The sequence below is a fragment of the Anopheles coluzzii genome, chromosome 2 (genome assembly GCF_943734685.1).
Source record: "Anopheles coluzzii chromosome 2, AcolN3, whole genome shotgun sequence".
Taxonomy (NCBI): domain Eukaryota; kingdom Metazoa; phylum Arthropoda; class Insecta; order Diptera; family Culicidae; genus Anopheles; species Anopheles coluzzii.
The window spans coordinates 113103097-113125671 of NC_064670.1; the positions used below are offsets into that span (position 1 = coordinate 113103097).

At 48.9% G+C, this 22575-nt stretch overlaps 1 protein-coding gene across 17 annotated transcripts in view; it reads left to right on the forward strand.

Annotated features, from left to right (window-relative positions):
• The window catches only part of LOC120952109 (protein phosphatase 1 regulatory subunit 12A), a 74168-nt gene that overhangs the window by 43289 nt on the left and 8304 nt on the right, over positions 1-22575 (forward strand). For 2 of the 17 annotated variants that reach the window (XM_049605860.1, XM_049605862.1), the window contains exons 3-15: positions 1457-1569; positions 1663-2214; positions 2343-2434; positions 3004-3498; positions 4741-5025; positions 5793-5871; positions 6633-6878; positions 7220-7444; positions 7749-8438; positions 8988-9153; positions 10010-11122; positions 11813-12334; positions 12419-12469. In XM_049605860.1, coding sequence (XP_049461817.1) covers positions 1457-1569; positions 1663-2214; positions 2343-2434; positions 3004-3498; positions 4741-5025; positions 5793-5871; positions 6633-6878; positions 7220-7444; positions 7749-8438; positions 8988-9153; positions 10010-11122; positions 11813-12334; positions 12419-12469 — 4629 coding nt within the window. Of the gene's footprint in view, positions 1-1456; positions 1570-1662; positions 2215-2342; positions 2435-2929; positions 3499-4740; positions 5026-5792; positions 5872-6632; positions 6879-7219; positions 7445-7748; positions 8439-8987; positions 9154-10009; positions 11123-11812; positions 12335-12418; positions 12470-18038; positions 18266-21639; positions 22508-22575 lie in introns of those variants that run through there. The other 15 variants (XM_049605866.1, XM_049605861.1, XM_049605863.1 and 12 more) reach the window with 15 other exon arrangements.

Here is a 22575-nt window from a genome sequence, read left to right on the forward strand (position 1 = left end):
GACCACTGTCGCGCACCGGCCGCGCACCGACCGATTGACGTCAGAGAGAGAATTTCCAAGGTTTTCTGTTGAGATTGGGGAGGAGAAAATAAAAGGAATAAAAGCAACGTCGGTCGTTCCGCCGGTGGCGCGTGCGCAGGGTGCTGGCTTCAACGGCTTCGGTCCTGTCTATTTTAGCCCTCGTCTCTCTCGTCTCGTCTCGTGGAGTCGTCGGCCCTGCTGCCACAACAGCAACTCTTATAGCAGCATCCACTCCCCCCTCCCTCGCATGCCGGCTTGATTTTCGCTTCCCGATAGTGAATTTAAGCACCAACCATTTTGCGCCCGTTTATGCGATTAGAGAACAGCGGGGCAAACATCACACGCGTGTGTGTGTTCAAGATCATTTTGTACTGATCGACAGCAGCTGCCGGCAGATCTCCACCCAGGGGGGGGGGGGTGTGATGCTGTTGAATGTGAGGGCAGTAAAAAGTTTGTATATTTCGACAGTAGGCACCTCTTTCCTCTCCCTTCTCACTTTAATCTGCGTCACGCTTAGGTCCTCGGGGATGCGGTTTTAGACGACATGGAAATTTCATAATTTCTCCACACGAAATTACAATTAACCTTGACGGCGCGCCCTGGCTCGCCGTAACCGGTTGGAAAACGTCCATCAACATCCTGTGTATAACAGTGGGGCAACAAAGTGGCTGCAGGCGTCTAGGGATAGAGGTAGCGGACCATTCGATTGGTACATTTTGTCTGCTGCCAGAATCTTTGAGTGTTCAGTGTAATGCACCAAACTAGTGTTGTGCTCTTTGGAGCACACCCACGACTCCGATCCGGCTTGGGCTATTGTTAGTCCGATACCGACTCCGGCAAAAAACCCGAACCACTAGTTCCGCCCGGAGTCGTTCGGAAACGTCCATAATCGTCCGGAGTCGTCCGGAGTTACCTGGAGTCGTTTGGAGTCGTCACAGGAGCCGTCCGATGCAATGTGCTTGTAATCAGGCACTTCATTTCGTTTGAAGACCGGCTCCGGACAACTCTAACTCCAACCGATTCCGGACGACTCCAACCGACTCCGAACGACTCCGACTCCAAACGCCTCCGGACTACTCCGCGGAGTTCCGAACAATTCCAAACGACTGCGGATAATGCTGGCCGGAACTAACTTTCGGATTCGGTTCGAAAATGATCTGAGTCGACTCCGGATTTTTGCCAGCTTTACCCATCACTACACCAAACATAATTAATTGTTACAGGGCAAATGGGAATCGTTGGGATGCTGGAAGTTGGTGGATAGTTATACAGTACTTCTATTCTTAGCAGCGATTTTTAAGACCTAGTAGACACAATGTGTGTTTCTCTTTACACTGAGTAGACAAAACAAATCAACAACAATGTGTGCCAATAAACACGCATAACTAATATAATTTCTCTCATTTCTCTCCCAACATCCGTTTCATGGTTTCAGGCGTGCATCGATGACAATCTGGACATGGTGGAGTTTCTCGTACAGAAAGGTGCCGACGTCAACCGGAAGGACAACGAAGGCTGGACACCGTTGCATGCCACAGCATCATGCGGGTAAACGAAGACCGATCGAACTAGTCGTTCGGTTCCACAAACCCAAATCCAAAGAATACAATTCTAACGCTACGTTTGCTTGTTTTGTTGCAGCTTTCTTAGTATAGCACGCTATCTGATAGAGAACGGTGCCGACCTGGCGTCGATCAACAGCGATGGCGAGCTGGCGGTCGATCTCGCCAACTCGGACGCGATGGAGGACCTGATCCAGCACCACCTGGACGAGCAGGGCATCGACTGCGAGGAGGCGCGCCAGGCGGAGGAGCGCATCATGCTGAGCGACGCGACCAAGTGGCTCCGCACGGACAGCCCGGACTGTGATAAGGCGCACCCGAAGACGGGCGCCACCGCGATACATGTCGCCGCCGCCAAGGGCTACATCGGCGTGCTGAAGCTGCTGCTCGAGGGCCGGGGCGACATCGACCGGCAGGACGTGGACGGCTGGACGCCGCTGCACGCGGCCGCCTACTGGGGCCAGAAGGAAGCCACACAGATGCTGCTGAACGCGAGCGCCGACATCGACGTGCAGAACTACAGCGGCCAGCTGGCGATCGACATTGCCCAGGACGATATCGTGCCTTTGCTGAAGGATGCCCGCAAGAACGGGAAGCGCACGAAGCGCAGACCACCTAGTCACGGAAATAGGTACGGTGGGGTTCTCGGATAGGCGCGCGTTTGCGAACGCGTACCTCATTTTGCGCCTGTGGCTTAATGTTTGCCTTTCTGTTCCTTTTCCGGTACATTGCACCCGCGTGATGGCGTGATGGTGGTAGGATTACGGACAACTTCGAAAATAGTACGGAAACGCCGACCAAGGTGATTCGGGTCGAGGTGAAACCGATTGACAGCAATAAGGAGAAGGAAGGTAGGTGTATAGGGCGATCAGATCAGCCGCGCCGTGTAACCACACATCCCGCGTGCCCCTCGGTGGCATACCCCCCTTCCCTTGCACACATGGTTTCGTGCGCGTCCCATCCCGCATTCCCGTTCATTTCCCCCCGTGTCCAAGCGGTCATTCGTTTTTGTCCATTGTCGATGGGGGTCAATTGAGTTGGCAAAGGCGATTGACTAATTGGATATCTGGAACGGAGAGGCTATTCGAGACACGAAAAAAACACTGCTGGCTTTTATCATACCGGCCCGGTGCCCCGTTGGATCACCCGCTCCCTTTGTTTGCGCTATGTGTCGCTTTGTGTTTTGGTTTTTGGACCAACGAAATCCAAATTAGAGTCACATAAGTTGGCTGTTGGGGGTCCGTATTTGGGGGGTTTTCCTTTTCTTTCGCCTTTCGTTTTCGCACATCCATATCTCGCCGGTATCACGATTGAGTTTCCGCTATGTAAAAGTGTATCTTGTTAAGTCAATATGATTCCCTTCAATACAACCTCCCACAATCACGCGCCCGCTGGACCCTTGGGTGTGGATGCTACCCAGCTGGTGGATCCGTCGCCGTCGACTACGGCGACGACGACGATGGCGGGGAAAATGTTGCCGAAGCGCTTCCGGAATCCCCGCAAGTTGCAGGAGACCAAGAAGAAGAAAAAGCAGCAGATGAAAAAGATGAAGAGGAGGATGAGGAGACGATGGATGATACGGTAGACGAGGCGCTGGAAGAGGAAGAGGAGGTAGAGGAGGAGGAGGTGGAAGAGGAAGAGGAAGAAGAGGAGGAAGACGCAGAGGAAGAAGAGGAGCAACAAGAGCACGTCAGTGCGCAAGCGAGCCGTCCAGGCGAGGACGTAACCGATTCGTCCATCGGTAGCGTGCCATACCAGCAAGATCTTCCTTCACCCGCACAAATCAACCAAACAAAGGATGCCGAAAGCGAGGAAGAGGAAGAGGAGGAAGAAGAGGAAAATGGCAGCGTATCGTCGGAACCGTACTCCTCCTCGAATCCGTCCGCCGATAGTAGTATGACCGAGTCCGAAACAGGTACAGCCAGCCAAACTGCGGACCATCCACTCCGCTGGTGGAATACAACCTTCCCCACTTGCCCTTATTGTGGCTGCGTGAGTGTGTGTGTTGGATTCCACCAACCGGATATGTTTGTGTGTGTGTGTGTGCGTGAAAGAGAAAAATATTCGCTCGCCATTCTGTAACGGTCGTGCAGCATACTCCCTACAGAACACGCTACTAGCGTTGGAGGGAGTTTGTTTGACCTCTGGCCTGTGTTGTTTTTTCTATGCAAGTGCTCGCTCTGTTTGATTACCTTTAATTTGAGACGTTTGATTTGAGTTGGTTAATTGACGACGTATGGTTTGGTTCGCTCGGTTTCCGTCGTTTTGTTTACTTCTGACTGTCGTGTGTTACAATGCGTTACACATGCGTTACAATTCCGCACACGATTCACAGATCCGAAAAGATGTTTGCGAAAAGGATTGTTTAGTGGGAATAACGATTTGGAGCGACTGTACGACATATCGGTACAATAAGAAACTCTATATTGCGCAGTAAAATTTTAAAAATAGTAGATAAAAACATAAGCTTTTAAGTGCTCATCAAAGCTCTCAAAAGGGATAAGATTGCACCGTACGACGTGTGTCACTATTCCCAGATCATACGCTTTTCTGGTCTGTGATGAATGTGAGGTGTGTTTGGCTGCTAGGCATGTTGAAAATGCACGTGCTATTTTGTGTAGAATTAATGCTTTATTTCCATTTTACTAGTTTTGCTTGAAATAGTAACCATCTTGTCCGTGAAGTCCGCCGAACTACTAGCAGCATTCCTTGCGCTTGGATTGGTCTTTAATTGTATAATTGTTATTAGTTGATTTAAAAAAATCATTCCACATCAACGCAATTGGCAATCTGTTCCAAAAGACAAACTTTTATGAATCGATCCACAAAGGATGCTTTCGAACCGTTTGTAGTTTTACCGCGTGCTGTATGATTCTTGTTAATGCTAATCAACTAACCAACGTTACTGCAACGTGTGCTGTTTGGGGCCTGCAACGCACTATTCTGCTGTCGTTCCACAATGTTCTTACACGTGTCGTCTTCTTTCTTCTTCTTCTATTGTAATATCTAAAACCTCCCGTTCCTAACCGACTTGTGCTCACACTGCTGCCTGTGTATCGTGATATCTCGAACACCAACATGATCGTTCGGTGCGATGTGCTTCTCACAACGGTGGCCTGTCTGTGGTATTGGCTGTGCTTTAACCATCGACGAACAGACGAACTGTTGCCACGGCCCGTTCCAATCATCTCGCGACCGACGCCGGTTCCACTGACCACACAAATTGTAGCGCCGAAGCCACGTGTAACGGAGCCGCCGGTACCGTCGAACAATGCCGCACCAGCGATCGCTAACAATCCAGCGGCTCCACCAACGGCACCGTGGCGCCGTGCGCGTGCCGTACCGACGCCTGTGCCGCGCCACTTCTACGAGGAAGCACAGCAACCGCCGGCCGATGATGTCGTCGACTACGCTAACCTCGTTTTCACGTCCAAGCGCAACCGTAATGTTCTGTTCTTCTGTTCTGTTGTTTCTTACTGTTCTGTTCATGTGCTGCTTTTGTTTGCTATTTCGTATCGTTTCCTGTTCAGTGCTGTATTTTTTGCTCACGTTCAATATCTCATAATCGCTCATATAATCCTTCGTCGCAAGCTCCTTCATGTCGCTCACGGTGTGCTCCTGTGACGAAGCACCTCTACCTCATCGACCTTCCTGTACTTATGCGCCTATTTTCACATTGTACGATCAATCGCCTCGTTCTGTTACTGCTGATGCTGCCGTTTTTGTCGCCATTTGTGTATAGTTTTCCTAAGCATATTCGCAAGCATATTTCAAACCTTCATTTGCAAGAAGCAAAAACTAGATGGTGCAATGTATCCATCATGAAAGATGCATTGGCCACACCCTTATGCTTCCCATTGCTCTCATCTTCACGCTAATAGTATGGAAAATTCGAAAAATAAAGTTCAAATATTCGCGACTGCGTTGCGCCAGTTCTGCCATCTTTCGGTATCTTTGTTCGCACAGTTGAAAAATCTACCAAATAAAAAAAAAACTGCTAGTTGATTTGGTTCATCTTTATAAAAAGCCCACTACACACAACCAAAAAAAAAGAACATCCATTAGCTTTAATTTCGAGCCTTTGAAGAGTTTTGTTTTTGTTATTGAGCAATTTTCTAAATAAGCATATGTGTTTACTCTCTTCCTTTCTTGTTGTAATTTTCATTCCTTCCTGCCTTCCCTGGCCGCCTCATCGCGCTACGAAACCAGTAGTTTCGGAAAAGGAAAATAAACCAACTGAACCGGATGTGATACTGAGGAGAACCCAGAGCTTCGAGAGTGACGAAAAGTGAGTATTGCGCACCGTTCTGTGGAACCGTTTTGGGGTTTCTCTTCTATTGCTGTGTGTATGTGTTTGTGTACCGTGTGCGCGTGTTTTTCTTTAATTTTATTATTATTTTGTTTGAATATTGGTTGCTGATATGGATTTTTTCCCCGCGTTTCATTGGACCGTACAGATTTATTTGCGTTAAAGATTTTTATATTGATATTCGCATTTTACGTTTAAAGTTTAAAACCTCATTAACTGCTTTGCATGTTTCATTGCTCCAGTAATGTATAAAACAAGATTAAAACTGAAATTAAACGCAATCGAATCATGCACACAGGACAAGGACGTGTTTCTTCGTAATTGTTTTACGTTGTTTTAAAAATCCGTTTAATTCTTCTTATTAATGGCTTGTGTTTTCTAATTGTTTATTAACTCCCACTACCTTATCTCGGCACACCACTACTACCTGTGTGTATCATGGACATATACTTCTGCAACGGCACCTTTCCTGATGTTGAATACTTACAAACTACAACACAAAAACCCTAAAATACTACCGCATATATGGCCGGTTATTGTTTTTTGCACAACATCATCCAACATTTGCACTACACGACGCGGCCTACATACTACGTCATTACACTTGCAACATGTAACCACACACTGTCCTTCCCTTTCCTCGTACACGTACTCGTGACCAACACATTTGCTAAACATGGCCGCAAATTATGTGCGCGCGCGTGTGTGTGTGTGTGTGTGTGTACAATGGCCCTATACAGGTTCTACCAGCGGTATGCCGAGCTGCGAGCACGAATACAGGCTAACTCATGCCCCCACACGATCCTACCATCGACGCCTATTAACACTAAAACCAGTACCGCCTCGAACAACAACAACAACAGCAGCAACAACAACAACAATAACAATAGTACTACCACTACCACTACGGCGACGACGCCTGCATCGAACATTTCGTCGTATCTGGTGCAGCGGTCCGCCTCACTGAAGGATCATCGGACACTAAGGTAACACAAGAGCAATTATTCTGTACTCCATTTTGCTTTTTTTTTGTTCCTTTTACCAAAAAAAAAGAAGCAAGAAAACTCCTCTCCCTCTCTCTTTCACTATCTCCCTTCATGTCTCTGTAAGCACCTGTATCTATACCACGCCATTATTCATTGCTTTGTAAGATTTGCTCCAGCCTGGTTATGCTGTTTTCTTCTCGGTTTTGTGGAATGATACTGATGTTTTACTTACCTACACTTACCGCTTACCTGTATTGTTCAACACAAGTTTTCCGTGCCGCGACATACTGCAACTGAGATGAACTAATGATTCTCCGTTTCACTCGTTTTTTGTTTTGTAGGAAAACAACAAGCAATTTGGTCCTGGGAAGCACGACCACATCACCGTCATCGGCGACCGGACCGGCGTCCGGCGCAGCCACCAACCTCGTGCCTCCAGCAGCAACCGGTACGGGTGCAGCGAACAACACAACGGGCAGCACCACGGGCAGCTCCGGTGCCGTCTCGCCACCGACCAGTCCGTCCGGAACGCCGACGACAACGCCCACTGCCGGACAGATCAGAAGGTAAGGAAGAGAGCCGGTTGGGAATGTTAGTTTTGGCCGTCGTGCCAGGCGGTGCGGGTTTTGAGTTCTTTCAATCAGGTAGTCTTCCCGTGTGAGCTGAAGAAGCTCAATGGTATCTTCATTGAATCGCGCGAACGCTCCCATCTTCATCAGTGTGTGTAATATTTTATTTCACAAATATTTTCATGCTCCACTTCACTCGTGTCGACTCGTGTGTGTGTGTGTATGTTGCCATTTCGAAACTCGTTCCCCATACCACACCATGTACGGGCGCGTATCGACACCATCGTCACCAATCTTGCAGCTCCATACCCACACCAATCACCCTCAACAGCCACAAGAATACCACCATGAGCAACAACACTGATAACAGTAGCAGCACCACCACCACCACACCGTTCGGTGATCGCTACCGGAAGCGGTACGAGGATCAACCGGAGACGGTGCGCAAACCCTCGGCAACGAATAGCACGGTTGCGAATGATCATACCTCATCCACCACCACATCCGCTCCCGAGGCGGCCGATCACACGGCGCACGAGACCACGCTCACACCGGCCACCGGGCCCGAAACGAACAGGAACCACAGCCTGTTCGAACTCAACCGCAAATACATTGAGCAGGCGCAGAAGACGAAGATCAATAATGAGCGCAATAAATTTCTCTCCTCACTCAACGAGAAGAGACAGCAGCAGCTCCAGGAGCAGCAGCAGCAGCAGCAGGAGCAACAGCAGCAACGACGTCAGCAACCAGCCGAACAGCCGAGGGGTGGTGGACGGTACGATGGCAGACCAGGCAAGCCGGAAGCGTCACAAGAGGAGGCGTCGTTCGAGGAACCGGCGGCAGTGAAGCTGATCATGCCATCGTACACCGCAGCTCCGGCTCCAACAGCGGTGCTGGAACAGCAGCCACCTGCGGGAACAACGCCGGTGACGACAACCAGCCCCTCGTCGAACAAGCTGTCGCCTGGAAATATTTTCAAAAACTTTTTCAAGTAATGTCCACAAAGCGAACTAATGGTTGCTCAGTGTTTTTTGCAAGTGTTGTCCTAATCCGCATTGTTGTGTGCATTACGCGTGTGTTTGATGATAGTGACTTCAAGAGAGTCTTCGACGAGGGATGTTCAATCAGATGTTCATTTGTCTCTTGTTTAACTCTGCTGATGTTTTTCACTGATTTGCCTAGAATGTTGTCGAATTTTCAGAACGACACCAGTTCTGTATTCCCGCATGTGCTGTACCGAATGTACGAATAACACCCCCGGTTTGCCAGCGTGAAGATTTGCTCCACTTGTAGTTCGCGATCCTGAAATAACACCTTCCCAACACCGTATACAGAAACAGTCATACATATTGTCATTTCACACGGTCTGGAAAACAAACACCCCGTCCATCATTTTCTTCGCCTGAGCTTTTTCATTAAAACCTTAGTCGTTTTTTTGTCGAGATTGATGTAAATAACTAATGTTGTTTTCGCGTGTATGTTTAAAACACTCCATCATATAATTTAACATCTGTGTTTGCATTTTAAACCATTATTGCAGATCATTTGTACCACCGACGCGGGACGAAGAGAGCGAAACGCAACGCAAGGCCCATGCCAAGCGCGTCCGGGAGACGCGCCGCTCGACCCAGGGCGTCACGCTGGACGAGATCAAGAGTGCCGAGCAGCTGGTCAAGAAGAAGAACGCTACCGGAACGGGCAACGAAGTAAGTGTAATGCGTAAGCGCCGTGCGTTGCTCATCGAGCAACAGGAGCACCATCTGGGGGGTGGAAATAGAAAACGGGTGTGCATTAGGTGCCACCCGGACGTATCGTTAGGCTTATCGGAATGACAAGCACGCAACCACCGGGAGGGTTGTCAGTTGTTTAGGGGCTTATGCTTGAGATTGTTTGCATTTGGGTTTGAATTGAAAATGAATTAACTTAAAACCGATTGTACTGTGGGTAAGTAATATTTTGTAACAAAAGCATCAATAGTTTTATGATTTTTTTTTTATTATTCTTATTATTACTGTGTGACAAATTGTTTGACGAAGGCTTTTGTTCGAGGTTTTACATTTTGTTCGCTTCTGTTTGTTGTTTTCTTTTTTTTTGTTTTGTTATTAATGATATCGGTTGCGGTGATTAATTGGTAAAAAAAAACAATCATTCCAGAATCATGGTGTTTTATGTTTAAACAAAAAGGCTCTAAATCAAAAAAAGGCTATGTTAGCTTTTTCCCATACTATTTTACATTTCGCTAGTAGAATGTTTGGCGAATATCGTAACGTTTTGGGGGTACATGAAAGCAAGATTGAAGATTGCGAAGCACAGAGGGGCATACTGAACACGCTTTGGAACGCTTTTCGAACGGCACGCATAGAAACATTGAGACGTTCGTCCCACCTGCACATTCATGATAAAGCATCTTGCTGTGGCGTTTCTCGTTTAAGTTGAAAACAAAAATTGAACACATTTCGATCGAAAGGCAAGCAATTTTAGGCAGTATTAAGTGCGTTGGATTCATGATCATGAATGTACATATCTTTAAACCGATCCTATATTAACCTCTGACATTAACAGAACGACACAATGGCACCCGCGACTGCGACAGCAACGACAACAACCACGACAACGCCATCATCACCATCCTCATTATCATCCACTGCATCACCCTCATTTACCAACGATCGTGTGCCGGCGGTCGGCAGCACTGGCGACCAGCAGCAGCAGCAGCAAGGCAGCAATCACGTAACGGAAGCATCCGCAGCACATGATGCGACCGGCGGCGGCGTTGGTGGTGGGTCGACGAAGGGGGAAGAAATCGCCGTCTCGGCTAGTTTCACGCTAGCCGCACCGGGATCGTCACTCGATGACGGTGGCGACGGTGGCGGAGGTGGTGGAGGAGGAGGAGGCCACCGAAGGCACCGTCGCAGTGTGGCCGGCATGGACGAGGAGGAGGAGGATGACAGCAAGGTGACGGTGTCGTATACGATCAGTGCCCCGGTACGGCAGAGCTCGCCCAGCCCGAGGGCGGTGGCGTCGGCGGCGGCAGTGAGCACCTCCAAAGAAAGTGCCGATCCACTGGATGGAACCGGCGCTGGCGATGTTCCTGCCGTAACGGCAACGTTCCACGTGCCAGCAGCCGCGAGCGAGCCGATGGTGGCGACCTCGGCCACCATCCGAACGTCGTCCGGCGCAGCGGGTGGTGTCGTGAGTAATAGTGATAGTAATACCACCACCACCACCACCACCACCAACAACAACACCTCCAACAGCAACAACAACAACACCAGTGCATCCTCTAATACCAACCACAACACAGCCGCCACCACCTACACTAAACGTTCACTGTTCGATATCGATAACGCGAACTCACTAACACTGGCCGAGAAGCTGCGCCACGAGGCGAACAAGTACGCGATCGCGGCCGTGGCGGACGGCGACCTGGACAGCCACCTGGTGGCCCGGGTCCCCGCCAGCAACAGTGGCACTACTAACAGTGGTGGCGGCGGCGGCGGCGAAAGCAACAGCACCAGCACGAACGCACCTGCGGACAATAGTGCAGCGAGTGCTGGTGCCGCCGTGCCGCCATCGCCAACACTGCGGAAGGCGGAACCGGCCACAACGACCACCACCGGTGTCACGGCCGAACGAAGGCCCTCGTGGCGGTTGAAGGTGGACGGTGGCAGCAAGGTAAGGACCGTTGTGTGTAACTTGGGGCTTGCCGTTTGCAACCAGAATGCAACAATAATCTTGCACATGGGACGGGTGGGGTTCATGATGCTTTTTACTACTACACTGCCGCATGGGTATTGCTATGGAATGGAGTGGAGGGGAAACTCCCTCATTGGGAGTTAGTAACGTGTGTGCGTGATGTGAATTGTTTTTTTTTTCTTGCGCGGGAATTTAAAGAGTGTTTTTATTTGTTTATGAAATTGGAGGCATGCAACTAAATATATTATGTTTTGCTTTTGGTTTTGATAGTGTTAATAGTTAATAGTGATCACTGTTTGTTATTAAAATATTCGCGGATAATTGTTATCAACATATATCTATTTAATACAGACGTTTCATTGCGTCCAGAGTTAACTATCGTCAAGCTCAATGTTCTGTACCCATTACCAATGTAATACCAAGTTATATACACCTGTTGTGTTCGATAGTATTTTAGCTAGTTACTACTTTAAGATAATTTCAATGTATTTCTTAAACATGTACGTGTTACAATCAAACCAAGACCCACTCACACACACACAGACAACAACTCACCAAACTGGAGAAACGTTACGAGAGGACGTACTAAGCGAAAAAACACCTTCCACGAACGCCCACCAGTTGCGCACACAATTTAACACCCTTCTGCTACCCGTTCTGTGCTTGCAGTTCAAACTGGAAGATGCGTCCACACCGAATGCCGCCACACAGTCATCGTCGGTAGCGAGCGGCGGTTCCGTGTACGAACCGTCCGGCCCGGCTAATCAGGCACCAGAGCACGGTTTGACTACTACTAAGCTCACCTCCTCGTCGGCCCTGGCCCAACGAAGGGCGCAGCAGCAGAATGGTGACAGCAGCAGTACCGCCACCACCGGGACGACCTCCTCCAGTGTTGCCAGCTCGCGGCCCCTATCGGCACCGGCGTCCGGGCTTGCCGCCGGCGAGCAGTACAACCGTGTGCCGGGCAGCGCCGTCACTGCGGCCGGTGAGCAGCAGACCGGTGCTGCCGCAACGGACCCCAACAGTCCGCTGCACCATCTCCGGCGGCCACCGAAATCGGCGGGCGAAGAGAACAAGGAGAACGACAAGGAGAACGATAGCCGCAGCACGGCCCAGGCCACGCAGGCGGTCATACAGCGGCGCCGGCGTCAGAAGCGTCGTTCCACCGGCGTCGTTTCCGTCGGCATGGAGGTAAGTGCGTCGCTGCACCGCGTGTAGCTGCAAGGAACATGAATTGCTTTAACAACGTTTTGTTTTTTGTGCTTGTTTTGGCAGGATCTTGATCCCGATCGGCAAGATTCTCCGGTCGACGGTGATGAAAAAGAGGTAAGTAGTAAAAAAAATAAGGCTACTTCTTTAATGCTTAGGAAATAGAGCAAACTCATTAGGAAATATTGTTTATATGATTATTATTAAGCAGTTTCTTTTCAAATAACGTATTTCGTGAATTACAGGCGATTAAGAAACAGCTAACGAATTTACACTTTTTCTCTCTAGTAAATTTTAGTTGTTTTTTTTTTGCAATAAAAACTCACCGACAGACGTGTGAACGAAGACAGACAGACGCCAATATTTTCCTAACATATGTAACGCGCTCGGCTGCCCGTCTGTCTTCTTTTTTTTTGTTGCGCCGCGATATGACAATTCTCTACGACGTCAGCGTGTCTCTCGTAAAGCACCATGCGTCTCCACCAAGACAGTGAAAAGACATCGCGAGTGCTAAAAGCGTGATCACTCGTAGGACTTAGGAACGAAATGCGATTACGCTTTTTGTGCACACCCAAGGACTCACGAAAGGAGAGAACGAGAGAGCGAGAGAGAGAGAGAGAAATAGAGAGCGAGTTACTGGTACAGGGTGATGATGATAAATTTGCTATAAAAATAGCGCGACATGCTAAATTTCCACTACACACGGACAACCCCGGGTGCGGGCGGGCGATGTACAACGGCGTGGTGTAGCGGCTGGCTGAGTGCTTTGTCCTTTTCAGATGCGACAGCTTTAATTTGCCACCTGCCTCTTGGATTTGTGTGATGATGAAATGCATAGACGAGGAGCGAAACAGTTGACGGCGGTGATCGTTTTTGTGGTTTTAATTGGTTGCTTTACTTCGAATGACGATAGCGATGCGCATTCTAAGAAGCTATTTGCGTGCTTGTGAAATCGATCGGGTTAATAGTTTTTTTGCCCGCGGGCTTATTCAAATTCAGGTTATTGCGCCCCCTCCTCCCCCTGCTGCGCTCTGATTCGTTCCAGATGAGCGGTAATGAACGAGCGGGTTGGGAAGCTGGCCGAAAAGGCGACAGAGGTTCTTGACCTATGGGTGGACATTTGACGAGACATTTGCAACTCTCGGTGCATGTGTCGTAATTATACATGAACGCCGGGCGCGCGTACGAGAAACGATCGCGCCCTAGCATCGGTTGCGGCTGATACCACCGGCACGGCACGGCGAGACAAGTCGACGGTAGAATAGTGCAATGAACTACGTTTGCTCATTTTTAGCAGACAGCCGCCAGAGCACAGAACACTTTCGCTTGTTTTAGTTTGCGCTTTGGAGGCGCAGTTCTAAATTTGTCTTCCGCTGTGTTTGCTGCGCGGCGAGCGGAGGACGCGCGCTCACTGTGCCATTCTATCGTGCCTGGGTGTGTTTGTTTGTGGGAGAGCATGGACGGATTTGCCACGGACAAACACGGACGGTTAAGTGTGATACGCGGACGCGCAATAATGTGACCATCGATCAGTTCTCATGAACACAATGACAGACAAGACTCCTCTTTTTTTCGAATGGAGCGAATAATTAGTCACCGTATTAGTCAGCAGGCAAGGGGGGAAATTAGCGATGCGACTTATTCAATGTTCTTTTTTCAGGTGAAATTGATTCTTATTTTAGCCCAAATCAGCCCAATCGATAGTTGGTTCTGTTCGACCTCGAACCCCTCCCCCCATGCCTGCCCGATCGTTTACACAGCGTGGCATTGTTTGCCGATGATTCATGCGCGAGATTGCACACGAAAGCAGATTGCCACTTAGTAGTTACTGCGTTAAAGCTGCTGGTGGTGATGGTGGTGGCGGTGGTGGTGGTGGTGGCTTGACGTCAAATGCTCATGCTTTTTTTGGCCTTTGCATTGCATCGTCGTTGGGAGACATTCGCCTTTCATCAGTGTGCTGACAGTGTTGAAAGACGAGCAGCTTCCGTAGCAACCGGATCTCACTCTCTGTCTCCTGCCGGTACCGTTGCGAATCTTTTCCACATCATCCCAACAATGACATATTGGGACACGCTGTGCAAACACCAGTTGTTGGGTGACATTACACCGTCGGCGTAGGATGCTTCGAAGCAGCGGCAGGATAATTGATTGATGAGCTGAAACGATCGCTGATCTTTTTTTCTTTCTTTTTAGCCCTGCGGTGGGTCCTGCATGCGTATGAAAAATGATCGACATTCACGCAGCACAGAACAAGATCTTATGGGAGCTGAATGACAAATGCATCCATTTTTTGACCTAGTTTGAGTGTTTAAAGTGCCCTTTAAAAATGTCGTTGCATTTTGACAAAGAAAACAAGATATCAATACTGCAAATTTGATTAGAATAGAATTTAAGTATTGAATTAATGGCTGAACCGTTCCGATCAAAAATGATTTTAATTTATAGTCGACACGGGGCTGGAAGAACAATGAGTGTGTTGTTTTACGTACACGTAAAATATGGGATGAAAATATTTTGCTTTCAAATTCAGCTGACCTTTGGGAACCATGCCATGCCACAATCTCGAATACCGCCGTCATGTGATACACTTTACGATGAAATCAACCTTGCAAGCTAGAGAGAGAGCATGCCTTCCCTTGCTCGCTCCTCTCTCTCGCCTTTTCCATGGCAAATGGAGACGCATGGTGGAGCTTAGTTGAAAACCATTCCCTCCTCAACCAAATTAATTGGCTTACGGAAAGCAAAAGGATAGTTTGTGTTCCTTACACACTGCCCGTCGCTTGCGTCCTGCATCCCATCCCGTCCGCCCAGCCCAAAGCGTACGGCCAAACTAATATTAATTGTGCAGCAATATATAGGCAACACGTTGTTTGCTGCAGTTTCACCACGCTGGATGAAAGACACTGGGGGCGCTAAAAATAGTACGGACGAAATGCGTGGTGGTTTGCCTCATAAATACCATGGCACGCGGTGGCACAGGTTGGGCTGGGAGATTCAGGGAAAATCGACCATGTAAGTCGATCGGATTCGAAGGTCTTCTCCGCGCGTGTGTGTGTGTGTGTGTGTGTGTGTGTGTGTGTGTGTGTGTGTGTGTGTGTGTGTGTGTGTGTGTGTGTGTGCAGCAGTGGTGGGCGTGTGCGTTACATGAGATTAGCCAGACCACCACTTGTTGTCTTGCTGGCGGTTTCGGATTCGAAACGCTTCGTTGGGAAGCAATTGGTTGCGGAAGCAAGCAAACCCCAAGCCCCATGTGAGTCTTTCTTTTCGGTCGTTTCATTGTGGGTTTTTTTTTTTTGTTGATCGTCTAGAAGTAGACACTTCTCGCTATCGTACGACTTTGGCACTTATCCAGGAAGCTACTCATGTCTGGTGGCGGCGGTGGCGGTGGAATCCACTTAAAAATAAAACAGAAATAAAATAATTGAGATAAACAAGACACAATTAATTCAATCATTTTGGCATCGGCTCTCGGTTTTGAGTCTTTTTGACGCGTACCACCACCGTACCCAGCAAAAGAACTGATTTGAGTTAGGTTTTAACACGTCACACAACCTAAATGTAAATGGTTCCCCAGACGGGACGAGGAGACGACTTCCCCATGATTGATGTGAGTGGTTTCAATCAACGTGTGCACTATTTGGCTTCGTTTGCTCCGTTCCCGAACCAGGAAGCCTTGGACAAAGGCACAACACACAGCTGCAACTGCGTGCGTTCGCGATGCACCAACACCACATCAACAACAGGCGTGACGACGCATCTAGCTCCCCCTGCAACAGCTATCTTTGCGTTTTCATTCCGCATTGCACGGGCACGGAACGGTTCCTGCCGCCGGTGCATCATTTCTAAATTTAATCCTAGAACGACCTACACGAGACCGACTGCTGCCTGCTCGGTTCGTCGTTGCTTCGTTGGAAACCAGAAGAACGGAAGAAAGGTAACTGTGCTGACTTACCCGTTCAGTTTGAGGGTAAGGAAAGGGGAAAGAGAGGCGAATGGTGAATTCTGCGTCACGTTCGCGAGATGAGGTGCGATGTAGAATGAAGCCAGATTCTTGCAATCCCGCTGGCGCTCGCTGACCGTCCCGTTTCGTGGTGTTGATCTTAATGCCACACCGGAGTTCGGAGTTGTGTGTGAAAAGATTTGTTGCGTTGTATCGTTTAGTTTGAAAGATGCTGCTTTTTTTCAACCTCACAAAAAGATTTGGATCTTCCTCACACACACACTCTATCTTTTTTCCTTTTCGAACGTTGATGTTTATTTGTTCGGTATTGAAATGGTAGCACCTGATCGGTTCGATGCCCAGATGTGCCTACGCATTACCTTAAGTCATTCGGTATGAGTTTTCGGAATTGTGTGTGTGTGAGGGTAGCAACACCCAACAACCCCGTCGCAATGGCAATGTCCTTGTACGGTTTGACGTAACCGTAGAATTTAAGTCGAACACACATCACTCAGCCCGAATCTACTCAACTCCCCCCAACAACACGTCCATCATATATCTTCGAGCGAAGATCATCCGCCGGTTTACCTTAGCGAGCGTGACGGCGGCAGCACGGGGAAAGATGCTACCGCTGCTGTCGATAATCCTGTCCCTGCTTGTTTGCTTTGCGCGTCACCCCGGCGTTCGGTGACAGGAGCAGCAGCGTGGAAAGGAAGCAGAAGCTGAAAAGTCGTTTGTGACACACAAAACACTTCCACGGACGGATGGGTCCGCGTGCGCGCGAGCGTTCAAAGTGCAGCCACTATTTAGACAGGCAGCAAGCAGCAAACTTAGGTCCCAACCGCTTTGCCGTTTTTTCTATCGCACCGCTCTAACCTTGACTTCGTTTCGGTCGTCCGTGGTGTGCTGTAGGGGTACGTGTTTAATGTTTTGTAAAACAAGACATCTCTCTTCACGACACACACGCACACACACCTAAAACGTCTCCTTCGAAACGAAACGCTTCAGGACAGAGGGATCTTGTCGGAAGCGCATGAACGAACCTCCTCCTGCACCACCTAGAAGTCTCATTGGATTGGGTTTTTACGAATTTAAAACCATTAATGGTACGCAGTGACCGTGAAGTGTGTGTGTGTGTGTGTGGAGAGGGTGCCGGAGGATACTTCTGGAAACACATGAGACGCGGGAGAAAGATGCCGTTGCCGGTGGGATCAGCTGGCATTGATGAGCGGTGCAGATGAGATGAGACACACGACGCGAAGGTTAATGCTGCGTTGTGTCCGGAGAGAACGTGTGATGTGAAAGCTTCTTTTACGGTCGAGGCCGGCACGCAGAAGTTAATGAGGAGGCATCATGACCGTGTGGATAATTGGGTACGTCTTTCTTCCAGGCGATTCCCACATCCTGGAAACACTAAAAAGTAGCATCAGCAGTTCAGCGATGTAATGGAGAATGTCGCAATAGTAAGACTAATAAGACTAGCTGATTGAAGATTTGTATGATCAGATCGTTAAAACTATTTATTGGCGTTATCTTCATCTCAGACCTACCGGAAACGAAGTACTCGGATGTGGTAGACTCAAAATATCCGCCCTCCAATCCGAGAGTTCCCGAGCAGATGCTAACACGATCTACTTACAGTAGCTCACGCGCGATCGATATCTCACTCTCTATCTCTCTGCCGAATTGAGTGGTCTTGTAGCTCTCTTCGGCGCAGGTAACTCTCCGTACACTGAGTTCGGCGCGTTCTGCGGCATAAGTTGGGATCTCTACCAGGCGGCGGCAGTCACCGGTCGACTTCGCTTGCATTTGCAGCAACTGTGCCGTGCCGCTGTGTTGCACAGTTTGAACAACTCCGCGCGGTCTCAAAGTCTGTTATCTGCCCGTGCCGGGGCAAGGGTAATCGAAAAGCATAATTTTCGAGCGCTCATTAACCATCTGTGAACCTGTGTGTCTCTCTGTATCTTTGTAAAGTGAGTTTACGAGTGATGCAGGGGAGTTCCCAAACACCCTCAAGGTGTCAGGTGTCTGTCTTGCTGGAGAGATAAAAACCTTGACCCGCGTGTTGTTGTTGTTGTTTGATGTTGCGTGCAAAAACAAAAGAACCGCCATCAGGTTTAGTTTCAGAAATGGCAAAACACGACGTGTGAGAGTGCATGCATGTGTGTGTGTGTGTTGAGGAGCGGAAAGCTGAGTGTGAAAAAATTGCAATTCCATCATTGAAGCCGCCATGTGTCTCCTCCGTGGAGTAGTTGCAGTGGGTCAGGTTACTTGCGCGGCGTCAGGTTTTTTTTTTCCTCTTCTTTCTTTAATTTGTAACCTTATATGGCCGCCAACTGCACTGATACGATACGATGCCATGATGCGAGCTGCCTGCCTGTGAATGATCGGCAGTGCGGCAGTTGTTTCGCTGCCCGCTGTACCAATCACGCGGCTTATACATTCCATAACACACATCAACAGCCCGAAAAAGGGCAAGATCTTGCTCTCTCGCTCCCTGCTTTGATCAACTACAAATCAGGGCCTGCTGATTGGAGCGTTCTATTGCGTGCGGGGGTTGTAAATGAAACGAGAGATACTTGGAGAATCGGGTGGAAATTGTAATTGGACAGCATTTTGGGTTGGAACATCTCACGAAGATTGGATCGTGCAGGAAATTGCTTCACCTTTAACACTGGCAGATGTTTTACGATGTTCAATCAAGGTTGAAGTTTCGCAGATGTGTGGGTCGGATCTTTTTTTTTACTGCTGCAGGTATGGGTAAATATTTACACTACACGCTTGCTTGCTGTGTGGAATCGATTTAAGGCTGAGGCGTATTAAGTTGCGATCGATCACAGGATCAAAGCATCGATTCTTTTGGATGTCCGTAACTCGGAACAAAGCGACCTTGAGTGTGTTGGGGGATTTTCCCATGAGCATGATTATAACACAATTCAGACGAAAAGCCAAATTACGCGTTGGTACAAGTTCTGCGAAATTTGGAATGGACAACACCCACCACCGCTTTAACAGCTTCTCGGTATTTGAACTTGATTTCGTTGATTTATGTCTGCCTGGGAGACTTTTTGTTCTTCTCCGAAAAGTATATAGGGTGGTTTCCCTGTTTACAAACAAGTGGATTCGGATCGGCTTAATCGTGGAAAAAACGTGAAAACTACGAACGACAGTGCAAATTTAAACACGAGATAGAGAGGGGTTGTCCCTCTTTCTATAGTAGTGAGTCTTACGATCGGTGTGAAAAAATGGGGAGAAAAAAAACTTCCAACCTCCTCTACTATGTTTATTTAAAATGACTGTTTTGGCAACCCACGTGGAGCGTCAATTTGTCAACGAACCGTGTGCTGTGCGCTTCTTCATTTACGATGTGTTTTGGGCCGCTTTACCCCACGCCCGATCTCTCTCTTTCTCTAGCGTTCGGCTTATGTGTATGTTTTTGGAAGTGTTTCATCAATCACACTTTACCAGTAATTTGTTTCACTGAGAATGATCAAGTTGGTGACAAATGGACTTTTAATAAGTTTACTCATTTTTTTAGGGAAATTTTGGAATCTATATGGTGATTTTTGAAAATGTTGCAAAGCTCTTCAGACAATTTCCCGCCCTAAAATGATAATTATTGATAAATGTGTGATCAGTTTCTTAATATTCTTTTTCGAAATTATTAGTTTGAATGAAGAAAGCTGTTGAAGATGATTCAATATCCGTTGTTTGCTTTCGAAAAAATAAATATCGGAACGCGACGCGCACGAAGATCACTTGCCCTCGTGACGACATCTGCCGTTTACCAGAGTGAGCCGCTAATTTTGGGTTCCCTTTCGGCTGTCAATGGAAATCATTTGTGAAATGGACTTTTTTTCCCCCGTCGCCTAATGGCATGTGTGTTTGCCCGTAACGCACAGCTGATCTCGGATTTCACCATCGATCGATACGACGACGGGTGGAAAAATAGGGAACAACGTGATCTCAGCCTGTTTGTGGGTGATGTCATTTCCAAGAAGACAGTCGCTCTGCAAGGGTTTAGTAGCAAAAGCGATTAGTCAAAAAATGCAGTGTATAATTAGTTGCAGCGTTTGTAACATTTTAGATTAAACGGCGTTGAAAATGTCCCACAAATTGTAGGAAATTTCTTAAAAGCATTTAAATGATCATGGAAGTCTTAAAAGGCACTACAAAAACTTGAAGTGAATTCGTCCCGGTGTTTAGAAATAGTTCAAAGTCGTCCCCATTTTAGCGCCTTCCCATCGGTTTGTGTTTCCCATTTGTTTGTCAAACACTGAACCCATTGCAAGCCCGGAATGCATGGCTGCATATTTAGCTGCATTCCGACAGATTTCCGCTTCCGCATGCCCCGAACGAATGGAAATGGTCTGTGTCGGTACGCTGAAAATTTTCCGAGGACGTCCACGCTCTCCCCTGCCCGTTACGGGGATGTTACTACTGACTGTCGATTTCACTTTTACCCCATACCGCTTAACGGAAAAGAGCATGGAAAATGTAGCGGCAAAAAACGCGAGGTTACGCCGACATCGTCAAATGGGGACGTAAAAGTGGAGTCATTTGGAAGAAAAGGGTCGTTTAAGAGATCGATCGGGTTGCGGAGGATCGCCGCTGTGCTAAATATAGCATGCTGTTTGTGCCGAAACCATTGCTCCCGTTGCTGCTGGTCCCCGGTGCTGCTGGTCCGGTAAACAGAAAAGCGTGGAGTGTGGTAGGAATGGCAAATGATGAGGCGGAGGTGTACAACGGAGAGTGTGAAAGAATACCCCCACAACCGCCACCTTCGGGCGTTGTTTTTTGTTGGAGAAAAGCGCTCTCTTCCTCCGTGCTATACGGCGGCGCAGTGTGAGGAGTGAGACAGAGTGAAGTTACTCCCCGACCGCTATATTTAAAGAATCGCCGCCCCCGTGCGTTGGTGTCCGGGAAATGGCGAGAATCTGACCGTTCTAAAGTAAAGAGAATGGGTGTGTGTGTGTGTGTGTGTGTGTGTGTGTCTGGTGCGCATTTGTTTGCTGAGAGAGCGGCACGATGTGGTGGTGGAGATGATCCACTGGCGTTGTCGCATGGGCCATAGTTTATTATTTCTTCCTTCCATCGCTCCAACCACCAAGCAGGCAGGAACAGACGCTTAAAAACGCTTCAAACAACAATAACTCACTGAGGCCGCTGGTGTATCTCTCCCACACACGTGTGTGACGGCGTGTTGTGACGCAAGTAGAGGACAGTGCACTGCTGTTACGGGCGCACATTGATTGATCAGTTCATTTGCATAACGTTGTTTGTGTTATTGTGTTTTATTGTTTCTTTCTTTTAATTTGATTTTCCCCCTCGTTCCGGTGGGGATTAGTTGTCAGTACAGTGAAAAGAAAATCGGCCAGTCTCCCCACACACACACAATGTCGTTCCGTTCGCGATCACGCACGGTTCAGCCGATAGTGACCAGGCGAGCTTCCTCGCTAACGCGCACGATCACACCGTCCGTCAATGGTGGCAGCTCGTCGCTCGCCTCGAGCTATGCCGGCCGCACGTACACGGGTCCTTCCGGTATTGCCGGCAGCAGCTCGTACGGTAGCAGTGGCAGTCCGCTCGCAAGCAGTAGCTACAGTGCCGCCGCTTCCTCCTCCCCGTACGGAGCGGGCGTTTCGACGAGCAGTCCTTCCAGCCGGTCGCTGCTCGGATCGGCCGGCGGGAGTAGCAGCACGAACGGGACCTACTTCGACTACTCCAACCTGTCGCGCCGTGACTCCTACGGCGGCAGTAGCAGCAGCCTCGCGTACAAATCACCCTACAAGGATAAGGACCGGTACGGGGGCGTGAACAGTTACAGCTCGGCGGCGAGCGGCTCGACCGCGTACAAGGATCGGTACGTCAGCCCGTACACGAGCTACGACAATGGCATTACGACGGCGAGCCTCAGCCTGTCGGGGCTGAAGCGGCACCACCATCTGTCGAGCAATGGACTGTCGGGGTCGAACGCGAGCCTGAACAACAGCTACACACCCTCCTCGTACGGGAGCAGCCTGCACGCGGGATCCCATCACCATAGTGCGGGCGTTGGCCGCAGTCAATCGCTGCGCGACCATGAGCGGCGCAGCCGTAGCAGGACGCGCGCTTCGCAGGCGGCTAGCAGTGCGGCGGCCATGTCGAGCTACCCATCAAACAGCTCGCTAGCGCGTTCGTACAGTACAACGTCGGTGCAGAGTGAAGGATATGAAGTAAGAAAACACAGGGGGGGGGGGGTTTGTTGTGTTTTGGTCGTTTTCTCAATACTTCCTGTTGATGA